At 44.8% G+C, this 25,965-nt stretch overlaps 1 protein-coding gene across 5 annotated transcripts in view; it reads left to right on the top strand.

The window, feature by feature from the left end:
* SETDB2 (SET domain bifurcated histone lysine methyltransferase 2) overlaps positions 1-25,965 on the top strand; it is a 46,349-nt gene that overhangs the window by 11,257 nt on the left and 9,127 nt on the right. For 3 of the 5 annotated variants that reach the window (XM_073662697.1, XM_073662696.1, XM_073662699.1), the window contains exons 3-9: positions 10,693-10,818; positions 11,664-11,732; positions 15,709-15,799; positions 17,876-18,433; positions 22,214-22,333; positions 22,447-22,616; positions 25,228-25,417. In XM_073662697.1, the coding sequence (XP_073518798.1) occupies positions 10,693-10,818; positions 11,664-11,732; positions 15,709-15,799; positions 17,876-18,433; positions 22,214-22,333; positions 22,447-22,616; positions 25,228-25,417 (1,324 nt within the window). Of the gene's footprint in view, positions 1-1,197; positions 1,257-10,373; positions 10,519-10,692; positions 10,819-11,663; positions 11,733-15,708; positions 15,800-17,875; positions 18,434-22,213; positions 22,334-22,446; positions 22,617-25,227; positions 25,418-25,965 lie in introns of those variants that run through there. The other 2 variants (XM_073662698.1, XM_073662700.1) reach the window with 2 other exon arrangements.

Here is a 25,965-nt window from a genome sequence, read left to right as displayed (position 1 = left end):
AGATCTTCCTGAAAAGGTAAAATGATTGGGTCTGGAGGACCTTTTGTCATTTCCACAGGACGGTAGACACCTCCCAGCCAGACATCCCTGCGAGGCAGGATTTGATGCAGGTTTTAGACCAAGTACCTTGAAGGTGCAGATTGCGGCACTAGGTGCTTTCTTTGACACATCATTGTCCTCGCATCCCTGGATAATCAGGTTTGTCAAGGCAATGCAGAGACTTAGGCCTACACAGAGCATTTCTTCCCCTCCGTGGGATCTGAATCTTGTCCTGAGAGTCCTTTGCAAACCTGCCTTTGGCCCAGTTAATGATTTGGGAATAAAGAACTTGACTGAAAACAATCACCACAGCTAAACGGTTGGGTGAAATCCAGGCTCTACCTGTCGTCGAGCCTTGTATGCAGATTCGGGATGATTGCATCATACTGAAACTGGATCCAAGTTTCTCCCCGAAGGTGGTGTCACCGATGACCTTAAACCAAGAAGTGGTTCTTCCATCATTCTGCGAAAACCCTAGGAATCAGAGGGAGGAAGAGTTCCACCATCTTGATGTCCGCAGAGCAGTGTTGGCCTATTTGGAAGCCACTCGGAACTGGAGATTAGACTCTAACCTTTTTATACAATTTGGGGGGAAAAATAGAGGCAGGAAGGCTTCAAAACCATCCTTAGCTAGATGGGTCACATCCATGATTAATCTAGCATATCTTTCAGAAGGACCGCCTCCCCCTGAAATTATCAAAGCCCATTCCTTCAGAGCAATTTCCACCTCATGGGCAACTAGAGCAGGGGCTACCATTGAACAGATATGTACCGCAGCCACATGGTCAGGACATACTACTTCCTGCAAAGACTACAAGCTAGATGTTCTCTCACAGCAGAGATCTGCTTTTGGTAGGAAGGTACTTCAGGTAGTTATCCCACTCTAAGCTATGAGTTCTTGGGTATACTCCTACGGTGCTCTCACGGGGACTTACTGGAAAACCGGAATTAGTCTTACCGGTAATGATGTTTCCAGGAGTCCACATGACAGCACCCTTATTTCCCTCCCTATATTACTACTATATGTGACTCTAACATATGTCTAAGCAGTGTAAAATAAAATTTTGTTGTACCCAGCCAATGTGGTTCTTGGAAAATCACTGAGGAGGTTGGGGGTGGGAGGGCTTTTAACCTCTTGTGCTTCCTGTCCCTACACAGGATATGGAATTACTCCTCCTATGGTGCTGTCATGTGGACTCCTGGAAACATCATTACCAGTAAGACTTACTCATTCCTCACATGTGTTAAAGCTGTCAAACAGTTGCAAATCATGCACACGGGAGTGATTCAAACATAACACCGAGCAGCTGTAACTACTCGGTGCTCGCCCAAGCATACTCGGCGAAAGGGTTAACAAAGGATATCAACCCATTTACCCTCTGCTCTGAGCCCAACCTAGCCGTGGAACTTGGCACTCTAAAAGCTCAAAAGCCCACAAAATTGTATGATATGCTAACACGATGCAAACACGTCTCCTACAGTAGTGCTCCGAACGTCTGTGGAGAAAATCCAGTGTGGCCGAAGATTTCATCCATTATAAATGTAGGCTTAAAATGTACAACTCTGCTCTTCATCTCTCCAAAGAAACCGACTTCACCCCTCTTATCACCGCACTTTCCACCAATCCTAAACGACTCTTTGACACTTTTCATTCGCTCCTCAGTCCAAGAGTACAGGCCCCCACCACCGACCTAAACGCTGATGTTCTGGCCAATTATTTCTGGCCAATTATTTCAAAGAAAAAATTGATCATATCCGACAGGAAATTTTATCCCAGTTCCCTGATATCATGCATTCTCTTCCTTCCCTCGCTGCATCTAGCTCACTTTCTATCTTTGAACCGGTCACAAAAGTGTCCAGGCTCTTCGCATCTTCACGCCCTACTATCTGCACCAGTGACAATATTCCCTCACATCTCCTTCAGTCCCTTTCCATGGCTATCACCACTCGCCTAACTAAAATATTTAATCTCTATCATCTGGTATCTTTCCTTCCTGTTTTAAATACGCCAGCATACATTCATTACTTTTCAAAAACATCCCTCGACTAGAAGTGCACTGCTAACTACAGACTTGGCTGTAATCTTCCTTTCATCTGTAAACTCCTAGAATACTTGGTCTAATCCGCTTTCTCTCAGATAACTCTCTTCTTGACCCTTTACAATTCGGTTTCCGCTCCTTACACTCAACTGAAACTGCCCTCACTAAAGTCTCTAATGATCTACTAACAGCTAAATCTAATGGTCACTGCTCCCTGCTGATTCTCCTGGATCTCTCTGTAGCATTCGAAACTGGATCACCAGCTCCTCCTCACTATGCTCTGCTCTATGGGGCTCAAGGACATTGTTCTCTCTTGGTTCTCCTATTACTCTGTCGCCTCATTGGGGGACACAGGACCATGGGTGTTATGCTGCTGTCCACTAGGAGGCGACACTATGCATAATCTGAAAAAGATTAACATTGGCTCCTCCTCTGCAGTATACATCCCTGGACGGCGTCAGCCATCTTCAGTTTTTGCTTAGTGTCGCAAGGAGGCACACCTAAAGATTTTTACTCCCATTTTTTCAGATTATTTTCTTTTATTTTTTCCGACGGAATTATGGATGAAGATAAGGGGGCTCCGGCGAGACTCCCGGCATGGCTCTCCTTCCTCTGCCCCCTCGGGTGTTGATCCGAAGTCGAGACCCCCCCCCCCCCCTTCCTTTCTCAATTCCTTTTGGTCTCTGGGTTGAGGTCGAGGCGAGGATTACAGCCCCCTGATGGTGACAGCAGCACCCTCCTGAATCCCCCTCTGGGGGTATTAGGTTGAGACTCCTCAGGTAGGGCCTGTGCAGACAACAATCTGCAGCTCCTAGTAGCTGGCACTCTGAACCAACTTCCAGGAATCCCAGCCCTGCTGCAGACTCCTGTTGGGGCCGGGGGACAGTGCAGGCAGACAAGACATACAGAGACACAGGCCTTCCCAGCTCTGTCTCTCTGCTGGCACCAGCGCTATGGTGCCTCAGGGGGACCCTTTAAGGGCCCCCCCTTACGCTGATATCCCCACCGCCTTCCCTGCCGTTAAAACCGGGGAGGTCCGCTTCAGATCCGGCACCCCCCCCCCCCCCGGACTACCGCGCCGGCCTGGAGCCCTTTTGGGCATAGGCCATAAATTTACACCGCGGCTCCAGCCTAGCCGAAGCTGCCGCCCATTCTCCGCCACCGGCCCGCCCCCCGGATGACAAATATGACACTATACAGTGTCCTAGAAGGGGCGGAGACTAACTGAAAGGGCACGCTTTCCAGCATACTGCCGCCCTTTTCAGCTCTCTGCCCACCTTCTCCGCACTCCTGCGGCCATTATCTGCTGAAGGATCGTTAACCCTTCAGATACCGGTCGGCAGCCAGTCTCTGGGGGGCACAGGACCTTGGATCTACGGCGCTGGACTTAAGAGGCACATTGGTGGGGTAAGATCACAGCTGGAGTCTCTCACTCAGCTGTGAATTCTATAAGCTTCTCTGCATTGCTGGCCCCCTCTGCATAGCCTCCCCTGTATACTATGCCGGGCTCAAGGTCCAAGAGAACCAGGCATGACTGCTATTATGCACTCTGTACAGCCTGCAGTAATACTCTCCCTAGTGGCAGCACGTATTCACATTGCCAGGACTGCATGCAGACGGCTGTGCCAGAGCCCCATGAAGCACTTGCCAATACTTCGGTGCCTAATACCACACCGGAATGGGTCACTCAGATGTCGCAATCTATGACGCAGTCTATAGATAACCTCACATCCACATTGCTTCAGGCTCTGCAGAGTCATGCCTCGGCTATGAACACTACTCAGCAAAGGGAGAGTTCCACTTGGGGACATGATGGCACGGGCACATCCACGTCTAGGTCAGGACGCAAGCGGACCCACAGGTCACGTTCATCTGTGTCATCCCATACCACACGGTCATCCCCTTCTAGTGAGAGACACCATACTCCCAGCTCATCTAGACCGTCCCCTGACAGGGACAGACAATGTAGATCCCCACAGCCATCCCTGACCAGAGAAGGCCTCCGCTCCTGTTCTCCCAGCAGGAGACGCCTTAGTGATACACAGGATTCGGAAGACATCTGTGATTCCGACTCAGACAAGGAAACCGAAGGGTCCCTAATCCCTATCCCCCGTGGCAATACAGTGCTAGTTGATGATTTAATCTCATCCATCCATCGGGTGCTGGACATCTCCGATCCACCCCTGGAGACACCAGGACATAAGATTTCCTTTGAAGGAGTCCTGAAACCGCCTAAGGTCTTCTTTGACCACCCACAGTTTAATGCGATCCTTAAAAAGCAGTTCTCACAATCTGAGAAAAAGTTTGCTAATCGCAAATGTCTGGAGGTGCGGTACCCCTTTCCACAGGAGGTCACCAAACAGTGGACCGATCCACCTGAAGTGGATCCCCCAGTCTCCAGACTAGCAGCACAGACACTGCTTTCACTGCCAGATAGCTCAACCCTCAGAGACGCAGCAGACCGGCAGGTGGAACGCATGGCTCCTTCAGTTTTCGAGGCCGCAGGGGCCTCCCTGGCTCCCGCATTCGCCTCAGTTTGGGCTGCCAAGGCAATTTTGGCCGGGGCCCAAAATTTACAAACTGGCCTACAAGCATCTACCCCTGAACTGTCGGACCAAGCGGCCCAAATAGCAGTTGTGGCAGATTACATGCTCCATGCAGCTCTGGATTCTGCAAGGGGTGCAGCGGGGATAGCATCAAACACCGTCATGATTCGGCGTATCCTCTGGCTGCGGGAATGGAAAGCAGATGCAAAGAAGTCCCTCACACACCTCCGGTACCTCAGTGGTCGGCTTTTCGGTGAACAGTTGGACACAATGATATCCAACGCCACTGGGGGTAAGAGTACCTCTCTCCCCCCAACTGAAGCCCAAACACACTTACAAAAAGCGCAATCAAGCACGATTCCGATCCTTTCGAAACTCTTCCGGCTGGTCCGTCTCGCGACCAGCACAGAATAACAACCGTGCTCCACGCAGGGACAATTCGAGGTCGACGCAAAAGTCGGACAAGACCTGGCAATCAAGGGCAGGCCAGTCAAAATTTAAAGGAGGAAAATATCACATTTCCACCTCCTCATCATGACTCGCGAACTCCGGAAGACACCCCACCTGCAGGCGGCCGTCTTTCGCTCTTTCACCAAGTCTGGCTGCCTATTACAGAGGACAGGTGGGTCAAGGAACTAGTGTCTTCAGGATACAGGATAGAGTTCATTTCCAACCCGCCAAACAGATTCTTTCTGTCTGTTCCCCCAAAACCGCCAGCCAAGGCTCTTGCCTTCCACCACGCGGTCTCCTCGCTTCTTCAAGCAGGAGTCATAGTATCAGTCCCCACGGCCGAGCGCTTCCAAGGGTTCTACTCGAATTTATTCGTAGTCCCAAAAAAAGGAGGCAGCGTGCGGCCCATATTGGACCTAAAACAGCTCAACAAATATGTACGGGTACGTTATTTTCGCATGGAGTCCCTTCGGTCCATCATTGCGTCCATGGAGAAGAGAGAATTTCTCACCTCCATAGACATTCAAGACGCATACCTACATATACCAATTGTGCCTGCTCATCAGAGATTTCTCAGGTTCGCAATCGACCAGGAACACTACCAGTTCGTGGCTCTCCCGTTCGGACTCGCCACGGTTCCCAGAGTGTTTACCAAAGTCATGGACATCCTGCACTCCAGAGGCATAATAGTCCATATCTGGACGATCTCCTCATCAAGGCTCCCACCTTCAAGGACTGCAAAATCAGCGTCTCAATTACAATCGACATTCTGAGTTGCCTGGGCTGGTTAGTCAACTTAAAAAGGTCATCACCAACTTCGAGTCAGTCTCTGACCTTCTTGGGAATGTTATTCAACACCCTCAAGGGTCTAGTACTCCTCCCCAAGGGCAAAGCACTGCCTCTCCATATAGGAGTCTGCACCCTACTTCGCAAACCCCCCTCGGTCTCTCCGGTTTGCCATGAGTCCTTGGCAGGATGGTGGCGGCAATAGAAGCGGTCCCTTTTGCCCAGCTTCACCTCAGGCCTCTCCAACTAGCCATCCTCAAGTCATGGGACAGTAATCCTTTTTCTCTCGACAGGGAGTTTCAGTTGACGTCGTCAACCAGGAGGTCCCTGCACTGGTGGCTCAAGCTAACCTCTCTAACAAAGGGGAAATCCTTTCTCACGGGTCAATGGAAAGTTCTGACCACCAACGCGAGCCTGACTGGTTGGGGTGTGGTATACCTACACCACAGAGCACAGGGCAAGTGGTCCCCAAAAGAAGCGACCATGCCCATCAACATCTTGGAAATTCGTGCCATTCTCCTGGCGTTGAGAGCCTTCCATCACTTACTGGCAGCCTCTCACATCAGAGTACAGTCGGACAATGCCACGGCTGTGGCATATGTAAATCACCAAGGGGGGACCCGCAGTGCCCAGGCAACGCGAGAAGTGACACACATTCTCCACTGGGCGGAAGACACAGGTTCAGTTCTCTCTGCGGTCCACATTCCGGGTGTGGACAACTGGGAAGCAGACTTCCTCAGCCGGCAAGGAATGGACTCTGGAGAGTGGTCTCTCCATCCCGAAGTTTTTCACCAGATCTGCCATCGCTGGGGGACTCCGGACGTGGACCTAATGGCATCCCACTTCAATGCCAAGGTCTCCAACTTCATGGCCAGAACTCACGACCCGCGGTCGCTGGGAGCGGAGCCCTGGTTCAAGACTGGACTCAGTTCCAGGTCCTGTACATCTTTCCACCTCTTCCCCCTGATACCCAGAGTGGTGAGGGAGTTCCAACCATCCTCATCGCACCAGACTGGCCCAGACGTACGTGTTATGCCGACATCGTGCCTCTTACAGCAGACGTCCCCTGGCGTCTCCCCGACCGCCCAGATCTTGTGTCACAAGGCCCGTTCTACCACCAGAACTCAGGGGCCCTCAATTTGACGGCATGGCCATTGAGACCTGGGTTTTAACCCAGTCGGGGTTCTCGCCTGACGTCATCGCACCCATGATCAGAGCACAAAAGCCAAACTCTGCAAAGATTTATTACCGTACCTGGAAAGCTTTCTTTTCCTGGTGCGATTCTCGTGAACAGACCCCATTCCCTTATTCTCTCCCCAGGGTACTTGGGTTTCTCCAATCGGGTCTGGAGGCCAAACTGTCTCTGGGCTCTCTTAAGAGCCAGGTGTCAGCTCTCTGTGCTTTTTCAGACGCGCATTGCTAACAAGCCGCAAGTAAGGACATTTCTTCAGGGGGTTTCCCGATTTGGCTCCACCCTACAGGCGACCACTAGAAACGTGGGATCTCAACTTGGTGCTGACAGCATTGCAGGAAACTACTTTTGAACCTCTTAGGGAAGTCTCACTTCGCCTTCTATCCCAGAAAGTGGTTTTCCTAGTGGCAATCACCTCGCTACGCAGGGTGTCTGAACTCGCAGCACTCTCCTGCAGACAACCCTCCTTTTTACCAGGACAAGGTAGTTCTCCGTACGGTTCCATCCTTCCTTACTAAGGTTGTGTCCAACTTCCACCTCAATGAGGAAATTTCACTGCCATCCCTCTGTCCGGTCCCAGTTCATAGAGTAGAGAAGGCTCTGCATACGCTTGACCTTGTCAGGGCATTACGTATCTATGTGTCTAGGACTGCGCCCTTCCGGAAGTCTGATTCTCTTTTCCTTCTTCTGGAAGGTGGCCGCAAGGGTCTACCAGCTTCCAAAGCTACCCTTGCCAGGTGGATCAAATCCACCATACAAGAGGCCTACCACCTCAAAAATTCTCCTCTTCCAGCAGGTATTACGGCACACTCTACACGTGCGGTAGGGGCCTCCTGGGCCATTCGGTTCCAGGCCTCGGTGCAACTAGTGTGTAAGGCAGCCACTTGGACTAGCCTACACATTTTTACCAAACACTACAGGGTTCATACCCAATCCTCAGCAGATGCGAGCCTAGGTAGACGTATCCTGCAGGCAGCAGTGCCCCAATTATAGGGGCCTGTCTATACAATATTCGTCCATTGCTTCCCACCTAGGGACTGCTTTGGGACGTCCCATGGTCCTATGTCCCCCAATGAGGCGACAGAGTAAAGGAGATTTTTGTGTACTCACCGTAAAATCTCTTTCTCTTAGCCTCTAATTGGGGGACACAGCTCACACCCTGTTGCCTGTTCCGGGCCGTTGTTTTTGAGTTCTCATATTGATTTTTTTTCTTGAGCTCGTACATAGTTGCCTTCTTATAGGCATGGTATGTTACCCATGTTACGTTCCTCCTAATGCTTTTGCACAAAACTGAAGATGGCTGATGTCGTCCAGGGGTGTATACTGCAGAGGAGGAGCCAATGTTAATCTTTTTCAGATTATGCATAGTGTCGCCTCCTAGTGGACAGCAGCATAACACCCATGGTCCTGTCTCCCATGGTGCTGTGTCCCCCAATTAGAGGCTAAGAGAAAGAGATTTTACGGTGAGTACACAAAAATCTCCTTTTTTCTAACTGCTCTTTCATTATATAATTTGCTGGCTCATCTTCCCCTTACAGTCGGGGTTCCCCAAGGCTCAGTCCTAGGCCCCCTATTGGAAAAACCATCAGTAGATTCAGTTTTCAGTACCATCTCTATGCTGATGACACCCAATTATACACATCGTCTCCTGACATTAACCCTGCGTTACTACAAAATACCAACGATTCTTTCCGCTGTCTGTAACATCATGTCCTCCCTCTATCTAAAACTGAACCCTTCAAAAACTGAACTCTTTGCTTTTCCTCCCTCTACTAATCTACCCATGCCCGATATTGCCAATTTCCGTGTGTGGCTCCGCCATTACTCCCCAGCAACAAGCCCGCTGTCATGAAGTCTTCTTTCATTCAGATCTTTCCTTCACTCTCAACATCCGATCACTCATCTGCTCATGTCACCTACACATCAAAAACATCTCTAGAATTTGACCTTTTGTTACCTTTTAACTCTGCAAAAATTCTTACTGTCGCTGTTATTCATTCTCGTCTGGACTACTGCAACTCTCTACTAATCGGTCTCCCTCTTACCAAACTCTTTCCTCTCCAATCCGTCCTAAATGCTGCTGCCAGGATTACATTCCTCTCCAACCGCTACACCGATGCCTCTGTCCTGTGCCAGTCATTGCACTGGTTGCCCATCTGCTATAGGGTTCAATATAAACTTATCTTACACACACACAGCTCTCCAGTTCTGCGCCACCAGACATCTCCCTCATCACTGTCTATCACCCTGGCCATGCCCTCAGTTCTGATAATAATAATTTTTATTTTTATAGCACCAACATATTCCGCAGCACTTTACAAATATTAGGGGGGACTTATACAACAATACAGAATAAACTTAACTCATATCGAAAGGAGTGAGGGCCCTGCTCGCAAGCTTACAGTCTATGAGGAAATGGGGGAGACACAAAAGGTAGAATGTACATATATTGTATAATGCAGCCTTGATATACTATATAGGATAAATAATACATGGACTGGTCGCCTGCCAGTATGTGTACAGTCCAGACCGAGGCTATTATGTGCATGGTTGGTATGAACCTGAAATTGAAGAAGATTTTAATATGAGGGGAAAACTGGGATGGACAGATAGTGTGTGGAGGCGATATTCCAGTCTAAAGAAATGGGTTTTTAGGGTCCGCTTGAAACTGTGGGTATTGGGAATTTATCGAACTGTCCTGGGTAATGCATTCCAAAGAATTGGCGCAGCATGCGAGATATCTTGGAGACGGGAGTGGGAAGTTTGGATTATGGAGGATTTAAGTTTTAAGTCGCTGGCAAAGGGAGGGCACGTGTAGGGTGGTAGACTGAGACAAGGGAGGAGATGTAGGGGGGTATTGAAGCATGGAGCGCTTTGTGGGCAAGCATAATAAGTTTAAATTGAACTCTATATTGGATGGGTAACCAATGCAATGACTGGCACAGGGAAGAGGCATCGGTGTAGCGGTTGGCGAGGAATATGATCCTGACTGCTGCGTTAAGGACGGATTGGAGAGGGGAGAGTTTAGTAAGAGGGAGCCTGATAAGTAGAGAGTTGCAGTAGTCCAGACGAGAATGAATAAGAGCGACAATGACTAACATCCTCAATAATCCAAACCTCTCACTCTCGTCTCCAAGACTTCTCGCATGCTGCACCAGTTTTCTGGAATGCACTACCCTGGAAAATTTGATTAATTCCCAGTATCTGCCGATGAGAGATAAAGGGCTCTAAAGAATGCCACAGCTCTGGGCTCTGCGGCTTCTTCTGGTTTTGGTACTTAGACCTTTATACAAATATCATCTCCTATCTTCTTTTTAGTGACATGTCGGAAAAAAGGAATCCGTGCGCTTTTCCAATAATATAAGCGCATACAATCTATGATCTTTGTGATCTGCTGTGTCCTGGCCATACCATGGATCCGTAGAGAAAATTACAGGCTGAGGACACATGCTGTCAGATAATCTAGGTATTTCTTGTGCTCGGTTTAGTTGACTGATCTTTGTTATTTTAGCACCAAATTGCAATTTATAACAAAGGCACAAGTGCATTCCCTACAGGAGCTCCTTCAGTGAGACCTAGTCGAAAATACTAACGAGCTGCACTTATCGATTCACAGTAATGGGGACTTTTGCTTTTTCAGATGAAGCAAAAACATTTTGGCAAAATCAGCGCAAAGAAGGAACCGTAGATGTCATGTTCAAGAAGGTTCAGAGCAAGCTGCAACTTCTATGTCAGAAAATCAAAGCTGGGGCTGCCACAAACCAAGGTTGGCATGATGAATACTCTTCTGCAGTGTTACTTTACTATGGCTTAAAGGGAAAGTGACCTATTGTTTAAAGTATTTTTTTTCAAAAATAATTTCAATTTTCAATATTGCTATCCATAGGATAGGGTATAACTTCCCGATCACTGGGGGTCCAACTGTTAGTGCTCGCACCGATCCCGAGAATTGGGGCTCTGAAAACCCGGTGGTCAGTCATGTGCATATCCGCTCCTTTCATTCTTTACGGGAGTGCTAATGACTAGCCGAACTCTGGTGGTCACCTAGAGAATGAATGGAGCGGAAGTTCACATGATTGACCACCTCTCCACCCGCAAGGTTGGACCCCAAGCGATCAGGAAGTTATTCCCTATGCCGTGGATAGGAGATAACTTTTAAACTTTCAACAACCCCTTTAAATGGTTAATCCCACATTCTTTAATGAATCAAATTTCAAGGTGCTTGCAAAAACAAGGAACTTGGCAAATTCATTTTTTATTAAAAATCCTCTGCATTCTTTAGAACGGAGGGATTTTTAATTCTATAGTTTATTGCCCATTGCTTGGGCCAGCGGTGAGATGGTACCGCAGATCTGAACTGCCTGTCCAGCAGGAGCACACCACCACCCCCAGAAAGCAGGATGCCGGGAGGATTGGGGAGTAGTTAACTCTTCAGGAACTAACACGGGCCAACCCCTTTAAAGTGTCTGCCTGTGCCTATCGGCTCCTAGGTTGTAAATTCAGGATTAATTGCGAAAGTTAGGTGTGAGAAATCTCCGAAAATATTTCTTTAGAAATGTTTTTTTCTTTTGCATTTTCTTTACTTTACCATGACTGTATGTTCTCTTTTAGATTACATGAGAGCTCTGATGTTGGTGAATAATGTGTCCGATCTAGAGGACTCTGAAACCTCCCACTCCGGTAAGTGCTGTACTAAGCTGGGGTACTGGCTTGTCTCACAGAATCTACTTGTTCATCTCACTGAATTAGAATATCATCAAAAAGCTAATTTATTTCAGTTCTTCAATACAAAAAGTGAAACTCCTATATTATCTAGAGTCATTACAAACAGAGTGATCTATTTCATGTGTTTATTTCTGGTAATGTTGATGATTATGGCTTACAGCCAATGAAAACACAAAAGTCATTATCTCAGTAAGTTACAATAATTAACAAAAACACCTGAAAAGGCTTCGTAAGCGTTTAAAAAGGTTCCTTAGTCTGTTTCAGTAGGCTCCACAATCATGGGGAAGACTGCTGAATTAACAGATGTCCAGAAGGCAGTCATTGACACACTCCACAAGGTCCCAGAGTTCCAATTTTGATTTGGAAATCAAGGTCCCAGAGTCTGGAGGAAGAGTGGAGAAGCCACAATCCAAGCTGCTTGAGGTCTAGTGTGAAGTTTCCACAATCAGTGATGGTCTGGGGAGCCATGTCATCTGCTGGTGTAGGTCCACTGTGTTTTATCAAGTCAGCACAGCCTTCTATCAGGACATTTTAGAGCACTTCATGCTTCCCTCTGCCGACAAGCTTTTTGGAGATGGAAATTTCATTCTCCAGCAGGACTTGGCCCCTGTCCACACTGCCAAAAGTACCAATACCTGGTTTAAACACAACAGTATCACTGTGCCTGATTGGCCAGCAAACTCACCTGACCTTAACCCCATAGAGAATCTATGGGGTATTGTCAAGAGGAAGATGAGAGACCCAACAATGCAGACGAGCTGAAGGCTGCTATCAAAGTAATGTGGGCTTCCATAACACCTCAGCAGTGCCACAGGCTGTAATTGATGCAAAAGGAGCCCCGACCCAGTATTGAGTGCATTTACTGAACATGCATTTCAGATTTTAAAAACATTTTTCAAGCTGTTATAAAGTATTCTAATTTACTGAGATAATGACTTTTGTGTTTTCATTGGCTGTAAACCATAATCATCAACATTAGCAGAAATAAACACTTGAAATAGATCCCTCTGTTTGTAATGACTCTATATAATGAGTTTCACTTTTTGCATTGAAGAACTCGTATAAATTAACTTTTTGATGATATTCTAATTTAGTGAGATGCACCTGTAAAAGAGCCATGGCTGCTTTTTTTCCCAAAATAGAGACCCGCTTGTCCACAGGTTGTGTCTGGTATTGCAGCTCCACATCCTTCACTTCAGTGGAACGGAGCTGCTGCCTTACCAGACACAACACATAGAAGAAACCTGCATTTTTCCAATTCTGTACATCCTCACTGAATAATGTGATCAGTTGAAGCAGAAATGTCTGTGTCCGCTACATTCGCCGGAAACAACTGAATCAGTCATGGAATTTATTATAATCTGCTGAAATATCTGTTTCAAATCTGACCCATGTGCACACTCTAAGGCTGCGTTCACACATTGCGTATTTTCCTGCTTTTTTTTACCTGCGTTTTTTTACGCAGGTAAAAAAGCACCTCCATTCACACACTGCGTGAAAAAACGCAGCAAAAAACGCAGTGTGAAATGAAGGGTGACATGTGTACTGTCTGTGTGTCGTGTGTGTGTCCCTAGCAGTGTATGTACAGACTATGGATACTCACCTACCCGATGGATGAGAGACGCGTCTGCTCCGTCCCGCGCTTGCGGCATCTGCCGTGAAGCGATCAGCAGACTGTCAGCTGACCGGCTTGTAATCAGCTGACCGGCCGGTTACAAGCCGGTTAGCTAACAGCTGATCGGCTCACCGGCAGATGCTGGAAGCGCGGGATTGGAGCGGACCGGACGTCTCTCCCCTGACATTGGGTAGGTGAGTATCCATCCTGCGCCTCCGTAAAAAAGCGATGTAATTACGCAGTGTGTGAACACCGCTGCGTAATTCCATCGCTTATAATGGGCAAAATAGAGAGAAAGCGCAGGACGCAGCTGCTTAAAGAATTGACATGCCAATTCTTTACGCAGCTGCCCTTTCCCGCTGCGTAAAATTACAGTGTCTGAACGGCAAAGTGAATTTCCCATTCACTTTGCTGACAGACACAAAGCACATTGCGTATTTTCAAAAAGCGCACGCAAAAAAGCGCACGAAAATACGCATTGTGTGAACGCAGCCTAAGGCTGTGTTCACACACTGAAGCGACGTTTTTTTTGTTTTGTCTGCTGGTAGCACTCCCTAATCCTTTGAAAAGGGAATGATAGCTGGAATATTGAGCATGCTTTATGCCATGTGCCTCAATTGTTGCATTGACCTCTTAAGAGTTGGGTATTATCTACTGGTAACTTGCATCTGTCTTAGGGCTCGCTCACACCAGCGTATAATTCAGACGAGTGCAATCCGATAAAAAATCAGCACTTGGACACGTTATTCCAGGAGGCAGTGCAGATCTGCGTATTTTTCTCAGCTGTATTCTGCATGAGAAAAAAAATCACAGCATGCTGCGATTTCACTCCGAAATAAAATTGGTGCAAGAACAAAATTGCATGAAGTATGGACCATCAGTATGACATCCGATTTTTACTTATACGTTGCAGTTCTGTAGCATGAGAAACTGTAAATGGTCTTATAAGTGATTTAATAACTAATGATTAAAAAAAAACGGATTGTACATGGATAACAAGTGAGGGAAAAAATTGTCCCACTTTTCTGCATGAAAATTCAGACCAATTTCTTGATATGCTTGTGTGACCCCAGCCTTAGGTTTTTATCGGTGAGCTCTCATATGTGTGTGTGTGTGTGTGTGTGTGTGTGTGTGTGTGTGTGTGTGTGTGTGTGTGTGTGTGTGTGTGTGTGTGTGTGTTTGTGTGTATACAGTGGTGTGAAAGTGTTTCCCCCTTCCTGATTTCTTATTCTTTTGCATGTTTGTCATACTTAAATGTGTCAGATCACAAGTAAACACAAAATGCAGTTTTTAAATTAAGGATCTTTATTTAGGGAAAAAGAAGTCCAAACCTACAGGGCTCTGTGTGAAAAAGTGAGGGATAACTTGCTCTTTCATGAGCAGTCATGGAGGGTTGTGGGATCCAGCCCTGCATGCTGGGATCCCACCACCCAGAAGTTCAGTCCCGAGATTTGCTAGAAAGTCAGGTTAATAGGGTTACTCCTGAGTACTTCTGACAATACCTTATGTTCAGTATAATCACTCTTCTGAGGCTGCCCACTCTTTTATTAAATATAAAGGGAAGCCCCAGACTGGTGATGAGTACTCTTTAAGGCTTGCTTCTGCAGAGCGAGGTAGTAAATAATTATAATTTCTTTGGAATATTGGCATATTTCTACCAAAATGCTCATTAGAGCAGCTTGCAGACTAATATGGAGCTTTGCTTTAATATTCTTCACATTTGTTTAAGGAACCATTTAAAAAAAAAAAAAAAAAGTTGTGGTAAATACAATGACCAAGAGATGAGCAAAAACATTTGTGGTACCCAGTTCCGACCTCTGGTTCTGTTCTATGTTGCAGCTGGACTTCAGTTCTGTGGTTGGCATCTTCAACGCTGGTTTTCCTGGGCACCTCTGTCTCTTCCAAGGCCTCGCAAAGTTATGACGTGGTGTGAGGCCGAGTCACTAGACTTCACGCCACTATGTTGTGGGGCCGAGGAAGCGACAGTTGCACTCCGGATGCCGTGACGGTCACAGAAGTGAAGTCCGGTAAAGACCCAGAGCACAGGTCGGAACTCTGTACCGCAAACTTTTTGAATATTTCTCAAACCGTCTATAAGACATTCTTTTTATGTTAAGTGTGTGTATATGAGTAGGGTAACTGCATTTTGAGTCACACTCAGGACAGAACAGAGTGAAGGCATTGGTCGTACAGTGTGGCATATGTCTGCAACAAGGTCTTGAAGGTATGGTCAGTTATCATTGTTGCAGGACAAGCTGATAGCCATTTTCTTTAAATATTATCTGATTACGTCAATGCATCTTTTTCTTGCTACAGATCAAAATTCTGCAGAAGAGCTGCCGGAAGATGAGGATTGTCTACCAGTAAGGGCAGAAGAGCCTTTACCATCTCCCATCAACAGTAATTTGTACGTATAGCTATATCATCTTTTTCTTTTTTTCAAGAAAAAAGCTGTGCCATATACATAATGTTGGAAATCCACTACAACAGAGCTGTAGCCATTAACTGAGCTCAGCAGCTTGTGCCATCAACTCGGGCAGATCTACTGAGCTCCGTTATTGATTGCAGCGCTGTCGATATGATGTCATCACTGCAGTCAATTCTAGTGTCCAGGTGCAGGGATGGATACTTGGCACTGGACCCTGTAAGGGTGAATAAGGCACAGGGTATTTTTGCTTTTTAAACAGACTGGGGATAGGGGTTATCAAAAGTCAGAAAATCCTTTTCATACATTATATGTACTCCGAACTAGTGCCATTGAAAAAAACTCCAACTTACTCCACAATACACCTTCATACAGACTTGTTAATGGAAAAATTAAATTGTTATTGCTCTCAGAAAGCAGTGATGCAATAAAATAACCCCGACAAATTTGTACACCCAAAAGATCTTTGATCAAAGTCCCACATCATCATTTGCTTAGACCCCACAAGTGGTCCCATGCAACAACAACAGAGATTAATTTGTAGTTACAAAGAAGCCAAATATTTGGCAATACTTAAACAGTTCAATGCTCTTTGAAAAAAAAACAAACTATATCTATCTATATAATATTTTTTTTGATATATTGTACAAAAAATGAAAACTGGCGGCTTCATACAACCTTAATTCCAAAAAAATTTAGGACTCTGTTTTAATATAAAGAAAACAAGAATGCGATGATTTGGCAATCTTATAGCTATATTTTATTCAGAACTGAACACTGATCAGAAGGTGAACGTTAAGACATTTTTCCATTTCATTTGAAATATATAACTTTCACCTTCTAATCTGTGTTTTATGTTCTGAATAAAATATGTCTATAAGAGGTTTCCAAATCACTGTTTTCTTGTTTTCTTTACATGGCGTCCCAACTTTTTTGGAATTGTAGCTGTAAATGAAAAGAAGCAATTTCAGTGATATTAATTCTACAGTTGCTATAATAAACAACAATCCGTATCTAAAATTTGGAAGTGATGGCGGAAGATGCAGTATTAGGGCTCTTTCACACGTTAGTGTTTCCATTAGGTGTGGTGACAGTTTCCACATGTACCGGAGACACAAACACACACAGACCCATTGAAATGAAAGGGTCTGTGCACATGTCAGTGTTTTTCCATGGACCGTGTGTCCGTGGGCAAAACACGCCGACATGGACGTTTTGTGGCCCGTGCAAAAATAGGACAGCACACGTGCACACTGATGACAAATGGATGACATCCGTGTATCATCAGTGTGACATGTACCAGTGCCTGGGAATCAGCGGTACAGTTCGCTCTGTTCCCATGCACCTGACGCTGAAGGAATCTCTCATCATTGTCTCCTGCTTGTGCTGCGATCAGCGCCAGCAGGGGACAATGTTGAGAGTTGTATTCTGCTCCCGATGTCTCCTAGTGTAAAAATAAGAATAAAATAAAAAAATCATTATACTCACCAGGTTTGAGGTGACAGCACACGCTGAGGACCACAGCGCTCTTCAGGGGCCCGCTCGCTGCTACGAGTCATTCTCCTCAGCGTATATGGTCGCCTCCAGCCAAGAGAGTATAATTTTTTTTATTTTATTCATATTTTTACACTAGGAGACGGCGGGAGCAGAATACTACTCTCAACATTGTCCCCTGCTGGCTTTGAACACAGCGCAAGCAGGGGACAATGATGAGATATTTCTTCAGCACCCGGCGGTTGGGAGCAGCGCAAAGTGTACCGCTGATTCCCAGGCGTCCATGTGATACTGATGCGCCACACAGGTACATATGGACACCGATATCTCTGGTACTGTGTTTTCCAGTACCGGAAATATCTGGCCGTGTGAAAGAGGCCTTAGACAGGGCTATACAGTTGCAGAGAGAACCATATTTGTGAATGGCCAAGGCCACCTCTGCAGAACCCAGACTTCCCTGCCTCATTCTGCAGCTGCTGCCACTGCTTGCGAGTTTTGAAGCCAGAAGCGTCTGTCTTTTAAATGTGACTAAGATTTGTCTTACTTCTGTTCTTTTCTTAACAGAGAGAAGAATTTACCGTCTTCTGAATCTGAGTCCAGTGAAGCCGCGCCATCTTTGACCACAAAACATGTCCTTTATCAGAAGCACCGCTGTGGGCCAATATGTCTCTCCAGTGTGAGTCCGTACTTCAGCAAAAGAGAAAATCCACTCAAATTTCCAGTTCTGTGTCATTTCCAAAGGCGACATGCAAAGTCAAGTCTCATCTCAAGACAGCTGGATGTGATTTACAAAACCCCATGTGGAAAGGGTCTTCAGAACTTCGATGACGTGCGTTCTTACCTCAATCATACTAAATGCCGCTTTTTATCTGTAGATCATTTCTCGTTCAATACCTATCTCCAGCTAGATAGAAACCTTGTCAAGAACCAGGTAGTTTTTCAGGAAGCTGATATCAGCAAAGATACAGAGTTGGTGCCAGTTCCACTCTGCAATGAAATCGATAAAACCAGACCGGCTCCTTTTACGTACAGAAAGTCCCCTTGGCCACGTGGATACTCCATCAATAACTTCACTGACCTGTTCAGAGGATGCTGTGACTGTACTGATGGCTGCTTGGATGTGTAGGTATTTAGAACTAAAGGCCAAAATGATAAAAATTACAAATGTAATTCAGCTGATAAAGTACTCTTTCTCTGCCTGACATTTAAAGGGTGAGAAACAGGGCCACTCGTGTCCATGGCATGCATGTGTGTGGTTTTACAACTCAACCCTGTTCAAGTGAAGAGAACTGGAATGCAATACCAGACACTACCTGAAGAGGCGCACATAGAAATCAAGGGGCCTCATGTCAAAACTCTTAATTGTACCCAAACCCACAAAAAAAATCAGAGCAGGCACCTCAACCTCCTAAAATGTATAAAACAGGGAGGGATATGTATTGTGGCATGTACACAGTAACTATGCCCATTCTGAAGCCCTTTTTTTCACCCACTACGATACCTTATTACTGGCTCTTGTAGAGTATGTTGCCCCCCAAAATTCCCCCCCCCACAGTATGATACACCCTCAGTTGCCTCCCCCACACGCAAAGCATGATGATCCCACAGCTCCTCCAGCAAAAGTATAAAGCCCCCCCTCAGTGCCCCCCCCCACACACACACTAATATGCTGCCACAGTGCCCCCAATGTAGTATGATTTTCTCACACAGTATAATGGCCACCACAGCGCCACACAAGTACTGACCTTTAAAAAAAAAATTAAAATGAATACCACTCACCTAGCTGCATTCGCTCTGCGTGTGGACGGAGTCTCCGTGCAGCAGGCACAATTTAGTGACGTCATTGCAACTGCTGCGCTGAGCCTCATTCGCACAGGCAGAATGGTGCAGCAGGGAGTCAGCTGTTCCACGGCTCGACCCGTTCAACATTTACACTGACCTCAATGATATTCCCCTACTACGTGTAGCCTTGACAAAGACCACAAAAGGTTGAAACGCTGGGTACTAAATCTATGGTTGGATTTCGTAAATACATTTGAAACAATCGTTTTGATCTCATTCATTCTTCGGTGCTGAAGTCTACATATTCCTTACCATTTTATTCAACGGTATCTACATCGTTTGCAGCACCGTCAAAATGATGATGGGCTCTCCTAATCACTGTACAAAACACCCCTGACTATCTTTGGACAAGATTGGCACGATTTCTGGGAAGCAGAATTATTATTTTTTCTTTCAATCTAGTGAACTAGTTTTCTTTCTTTTTTTGATACTCCTGAATGTGTTTTGAAAAAAGCTTGTAAGTATATATACATAATAAGAAAATGTTCACATATAGCAAATACGCTGCAGAAATATCTGCAGCAAAATCTCCATGTGTTGCATGTGTTGGGATTTTTGCTGATTTCCCTTTTTGCATTGCAAGGTGGAATCCGCAGTGAATTCCACACAAAGTATTGACACTGTAAAGGCTGTAAAATCCTTCTGATCCCCCTTTAAAGTGTATTTATATGTGCATGTAGCTCTTTCAAAGACCAATCCAGCAATAACTTTACCTGGTCAGTCACCTCCTCTGTTTACTGAGAAATCAACATTTGATTTGATATGCAAATGAGACTAAAGAGCTATGGTAGATCTGAAGCTCCTGTCACTCCAGCTCTATTCCCTGTCCAGTGTCACCGCCTCCTGCTTGTTTGTCTGCTCTTTGGCCTGAAAGGTGTCCACTACTTGGACAACCCTTTCTTGAACTAAATGTTTGGCCCCAATGACATAAAAAAGCCTATACTCCCCTTCCGTGCTGGTGCGGTTCCAGCGGTGTCAGCACTCGTGGTCCCGGGGCTGCCTTGCGGTTGTTGTGACACGTGATGTCGGCACCCAATCAGCGCTGGAGTCACTGTCCCCGCCTTTGGACAAATTGAACATGAAGAGGAAGTCCGGTATCAGCTGATCTGATTTCCTCTTCAAGTTCAATTCGACAGGAGGCAGGGACAGTGACACCAGGGCTGATTGGGGGCCGGCGTCACGTGTCACAACAACCGCACAGGAGTCCTGGGGAGAGAATGCCAACACCGCGTGAACGGCGCTGACACGGGAGGGGAGTATAAGCTTTTTTATTTTATCGAGGCCAAGCGTTTGGGATGACAAGGAGTTGTCCAAGTAGTGGACAACTTCTTGAAGTCACACGGCAAGCAGTAAGAGGCTTCTCTGGGTGGGGAATAGAACTGGAGTGACAGAGGCTTCAGATCTACCATAGCCCTTCAGCCTTATTTGCATATCAGTTCAAACATTTTGATTAATGAAATTCGTCTGACAGATTCCCCTTAAAATCCACATTCAATGTCAATTTTCTCAGCAAAACTTAACAACGTGTAGATGAAATATCCTTTATGCCGGTATTCTGCTATCCTTGGGAATTTCTGCACGTAAATTTGTGAGCGTACCCTGAGAACCTGATTCATGGACACCCTCCAAAACTAATGCCTGGATTTGGAGGAAACTCGGATCATAGATGTTTAACCCTTTTAACAATGCAATCCATTGCCACCCCAAGTGATCATAATGTAGGAGTTTTATGGAACTTCCCTGCTTACTGATCAATGCTTCTATGACTGTTTTCATAACCCTTTGCTTGGCCTACCTTATGTTGCTTTCCAGATGGTACTCCCATCCATAAAATGGCTACTGTTTTAGGGGCATGTAACTCGGCAAGTCATCCAGCATCTTCCGTAGTAACACTGTGCACATTAAATCAGTAGGTGCAGCGGAGGAGACTGAATGACACGTCTGTCCATATGCCTCAGCATCCGCCATCCCATGGACAGGAGCACCGTATGGACGGTAGAGAGAAAGAGGATGTGAAATTCTGTCCTCATCCTGACCGATCATACATAGATTAGTCTGCAGAGCTTTTCATCCAATAGACATAAGTAATTCCTGCTGAATCTCACATAGTAGGGATAGTAAAAACAAGCCGAATTGTTACGTTTTATCACTTTTCATTATACAATAAATAATTTTTATTTGAAATACCGATTTATCTCCCTCCCTCCTAACAAAATACTTACATGTACATCCTATTTCCAGTGTGGGTGTGTGGTGCAGGCTCAGGAGCTGCGCCTGCTTCGTACAGGACAGACTCCCTGTGTTTCCTTACAGCTGGCTCTGATTGCTTCTGTTTAACCACATAAATACATCTGTTAATCTGACAGTGGCATTTGAGTGGTGTGGCACCAGAGGGGTGTCTGTACCTACTGAAGGTTCCCGTCACCACCATCTTTGTACTTCCATGAAGCCTAGCCTAATGATGTACCTTGTACTTTATACTGCAATACTTCAGCATATAGTACAAGCATAGAAATGATTGTAAGGTCAAGTCCCCAAAGAGGCAACAAAATAAGTAAAAAGTTAAAAAAAAAAATCTAATAACTTTAAAACTAGAACCATTTAACCAATCTAAAAATATATTTTGTCTTGCCGTGTCTGTAAAAGTCAGATTTCTAAAAATATAAAATGGCGTAAAGAAAAAAAATATTGAAATGCCCGAATTGCCATTTTTATTTTTTGTAACGACAACTCCCTCAAAAAAAAAAAAAATTGTCGAAAATGCCTCAAAAATTGTACCAATAAAAAACCGTTCGCAACGCAAAAACTTTCACAGGTTCTTCACCAGAAATATAGTGAAAGGCTGCAAAAACACATTTTTATCAATACCGTGTGTGTGTATAAAATTTCAAAAACCGGCAGAGCTTCACTTTATGTATGTTTTATTGAAAAGTGTTGTAATTTTTTTTTATTGCAAATGCAACAAAACCTTCATGCACCATGACTGGATTGTGTACACACTGTATATTAGTATTTGTTTTGGGGGGGGTTTTATATTGTGCCATATAATCCTCTCTGTAGGTCTAAATGTGTTTGTCTGCAACTTACTACCAAAGACCTTGGTACAGATGTTACATTACCAGAAAGAGGAATAGCGGCAGGTTATAAGTACAAGCAATTGCAGACTCCTGTGCCAACTGGGTGAGTATTAGACCCATGACTACGTAAAGTCTCCAAACAGCATTTCCTTGTGTTTTTATGGATTGCTTCTAATATAACATTGCAGTAATGTGAGTGTTTGCTTTTTGATGCAGACTGTATGAATGTAATGTATCATGTAAATGCGACCGCAAGATGTGCCAGAACCGGGTTGTGCAGCACGGCCTCCAGGTGCGACTCCAAGTGTTCAAGACCAAAGGAAAGGGCTGGGGAGTGCGCTGCATGGACGATCTCGACAAAGGAACGTTCGTGTGCATCTATGCAGGTAATTGAAGGGGCTGTCCACCCTGGTTTTTTATCTAAATCACCCACCATGGTGTAAAATAAAAAAAAAAATTATATATGTACTCACCTTACCGACCCATTGCCGCTTTTCCTAATTATTGGAGAGCGTGCGGAGTTCAGCAGAGAACCTGTGAAGCACTGAAAGAGAATTGGCAGGGGTTTGATAAGGTAAGTACAGAGAATCCCTGACTTACAAACGCCCAACTTGCGTACGATCCCTAGTTAGGAACGTCTGCTATTTAAAAAAAACAAAACAAAACCCTAATATACTCACCTCTCTGATCGCCTTTCCGTCCTATTCTTTCTGCTGTCACATCTCAGCCCTCTTCACAATAGACCAGGCTTCCAGACGTGCCATAAGGTTACGTTGTCATCGAAAACTTATGGCACACAGTAATTCAGGGGTGATCAACCACTTTCAGTACGTTTAATTTCCATAGAGAGTATTTTCTAGAGATTAAAAGGATGTTTTAATTTCTCAAAGTGATGGCATGTTGCTAGGGTATGCCCATCTGGGGGCCGATCTTTACACCAACTCTAAGAATGCAGGGGTCACTGGGCTGTTTTAGTGCTGCGTCCTTTTTTTTCCTTGCCTTGTAGCATTTTAAACCAGTTAGTTTTCTACAAGCCGGTTGGTTGGGAGCGCTACCTTGTCAGGAAAACTTTGAAGGGGGCTCAGTGTTCCTTGTTGGCATCAGTCAGCATCGCAGAGGTCAGACCAGGACTGACCATGGAGAGTGATTGCTAGGATGTACCATCACTCTAAGAGCAGAATACATTCATTCTGATATATACAACCCCTAGCAAAAATTATGGAATCACAGGGCTCGGAGGATGTTCATTCAGTTGTTTAATGTTGTTGGAAAAAAACAGATCAGACATGGCACAAAACTAAAGTCATTTCAAATGGCAACTTTATGGCTTTAAGAAACACTAAAAGAAATCAAGGTAAAAAATGTGGTACTCAGTAAAGGTAATTTTTTTTCAGACCAAGCAGAGGGAAAAAATTATGGAATCACTCAATTCGGAGGAAAAAATTATGGAATCATGAAAAACAAACACACAAAAGAACACTCCAATACATCACTAGTATTTTGTTGCACCACCTCTGGCTTTAATAACAGCTTGCAGTCTCTGAGGCATGGACTTAGTGAGTGACAAACAGTACTCTTCATCAATCTGGCTCCAACTTTCTCTGATTGCTGTTGCCAGATCAGCTTTGGAGGTTGGAGCCTTGTCATGGACCATTTTCTTCAACTTCCACCAAAAATTTTCAATTGGATTGAGATCCGGACTATTTGCAGGCCATGAGGTTGACCTTATGTGTCTTCTTTCAAGCAATGTTTTCAGTTTTTGCTCTATGGCAGGATGCATTATCATCTTGAAAAATGATGTCATCATCCCCAAACATCCTTTCAATTGATGGGATAAGAAAACTGTCCAAAATATCAATGTAAACTTGGGCATTTATTGAAGATGTAATGACAGCCATCTCCCCAGTGCCTTCACCTGACATGCAGCCCCATATCATCAATGACTGTGGAAATTTGCATGTTCTCTTCATGCAGTCATCTTTATAAATCTCATTGGAACGGCACCAATCAAAATATCCAACATCACCTTGCCCAATGCAGATTCGCGATTCATCACGGACTATGACTTTCATCCAGTCATCCACAGTCAACGATTGCTTTTCCTTAGCCCCTTGTAACCTTGTTTTTTTCTGTTTAGGTGTTAATGATGGCTTTTGTTTAGCTTTTCTGTATGTAAATCTCATTTCCTTTAGGTGGTTTCTTACAGTTCGGTCACAGACATTGACTCCAGTTTCCTCCCATTCGTTCCTCATTTGTTTTGTTGTGCATTTCCTGTTTTGGAGACATTGCTTTGTTTCCGGTCTTGACGCTTTGATGTCTTCCTTGGTCTACCAGTATGTTTGCCTTTCACAACCTTCCCATGTTTGTATTTGGTCCAGATTTTAGACACAGCTGACTGTGAACAACCAACATCTTTTGCAACATTGTGTGATGATTTACCTTCTTTTAAGAGTTTGATAATCCTCTCCTTTGTTTCAATTGACATCTCTCCTGTTGGAGCCATGATTCATGTCAGTCCACTTGGTGCAACAGCTCTCCAAGGTGTGATCACTCCTTTTTAGATGCAGACTAACGAGCAGATCTAATTTGATGCAGGTGTTAGTTTTGGAAATGAAAATTTACAGGGTGATTCCATAATTTTTTCCTCAGAACTGAGTGACTCCATAGTTTTTTTTTTTTTTTTTCCCTCTGCTTGGTCTGAAAAAAATTACCTTTACTGAGTACCCCTTTTTTTTTTTTTTTTTCTTGATTTCTTTTATTGTTTATTAAAAGCATAAAGTTGGCATTTGAAATGACTTTAGTTTTGTACGATGTCTGTGATCTGCTTTTTTTCAACATTAAACAACTGAATGAACATCCTCCGAGCCCGGTAATGGCATAATTTTTGCCAGGGGTTGTACTAATTGACACTGGTGATCAACCTCCTTTTTTGTTTTTGAACCATTTTAAGTTTTAATATATTCAACTGTGGTTTTTGTTTTGCTTTTTCTCTCCTAGGACGGATATTAATGAAAACAGTTGGTATGAACACAGGCCAGGATACTACGAAGCAAACTCATGCAAAGAAGACCACAACCATTTGTGCTGGAAAGAAGAGAGGTGTTTCTCATTCAGACTCAGAGATTACTACTTCTCCTTCAATTTCAAGCATCACCCAGAAGTTTCGGCTTACTCCACTACACGTAAGGTACTTGTGTAATCTATTTTATGGGGGTGCAGGTGCCTCTGTTCTTTAGTGAAATATTTTACCATGTATACAGTACCAGTCAAAAGTTTTGACACATGTTCATACAATGGTTTTCCTTGTTCTTGTTGGAATGTTGACATTGTAGATTAAGACTGAAGGCAGCAAAACAATGAAGAAACACATGGGAATGAGGAGTAAAGAAACGCTTGTGACACAAACCTGAATATATGTTAAACCTTAGGTTCCTCAAAGTATCCTGATGACAACTTTACACACCATATGCATTCTCTCAAGCAGCTGAAACATATAGCCACCTGGAATGGCTTCCAGGGAACAGGTACGTCTCCTCAAGTGTTCATTTGTGGAATCATCGGTCTTCAGAAAGTGTTTGCGTCCATCAAATTTTTTTTGTGGAGGTAGTGTTGTTACACAGGTCCATACAGTGCTGACCCTTATTCCACAAGTGCTTAAAGTCAGATTATGGCAAGAACAACTTAACTAAGTAAAGAGAAACCACAATCCATCAATTACTTATGAAAGCCAGTCAA

The sequence above is a fragment of the Phyllobates terribilis genome, unplaced genomic scaffold (assembly GCF_046119375.1).
Source record: "Phyllobates terribilis strain yellow unplaced genomic scaffold, ASM4611937v1 Scaffold_2__4_contigs__length_985480577, whole genome shotgun sequence".
NCBI classification, from domain to species: domain Eukaryota; kingdom Metazoa; phylum Chordata; class Amphibia; order Anura; family Dendrobatidae; genus Phyllobates; species Phyllobates terribilis.
This window is presented reverse-complemented; position numbering and strand designations above follow the sequence as displayed.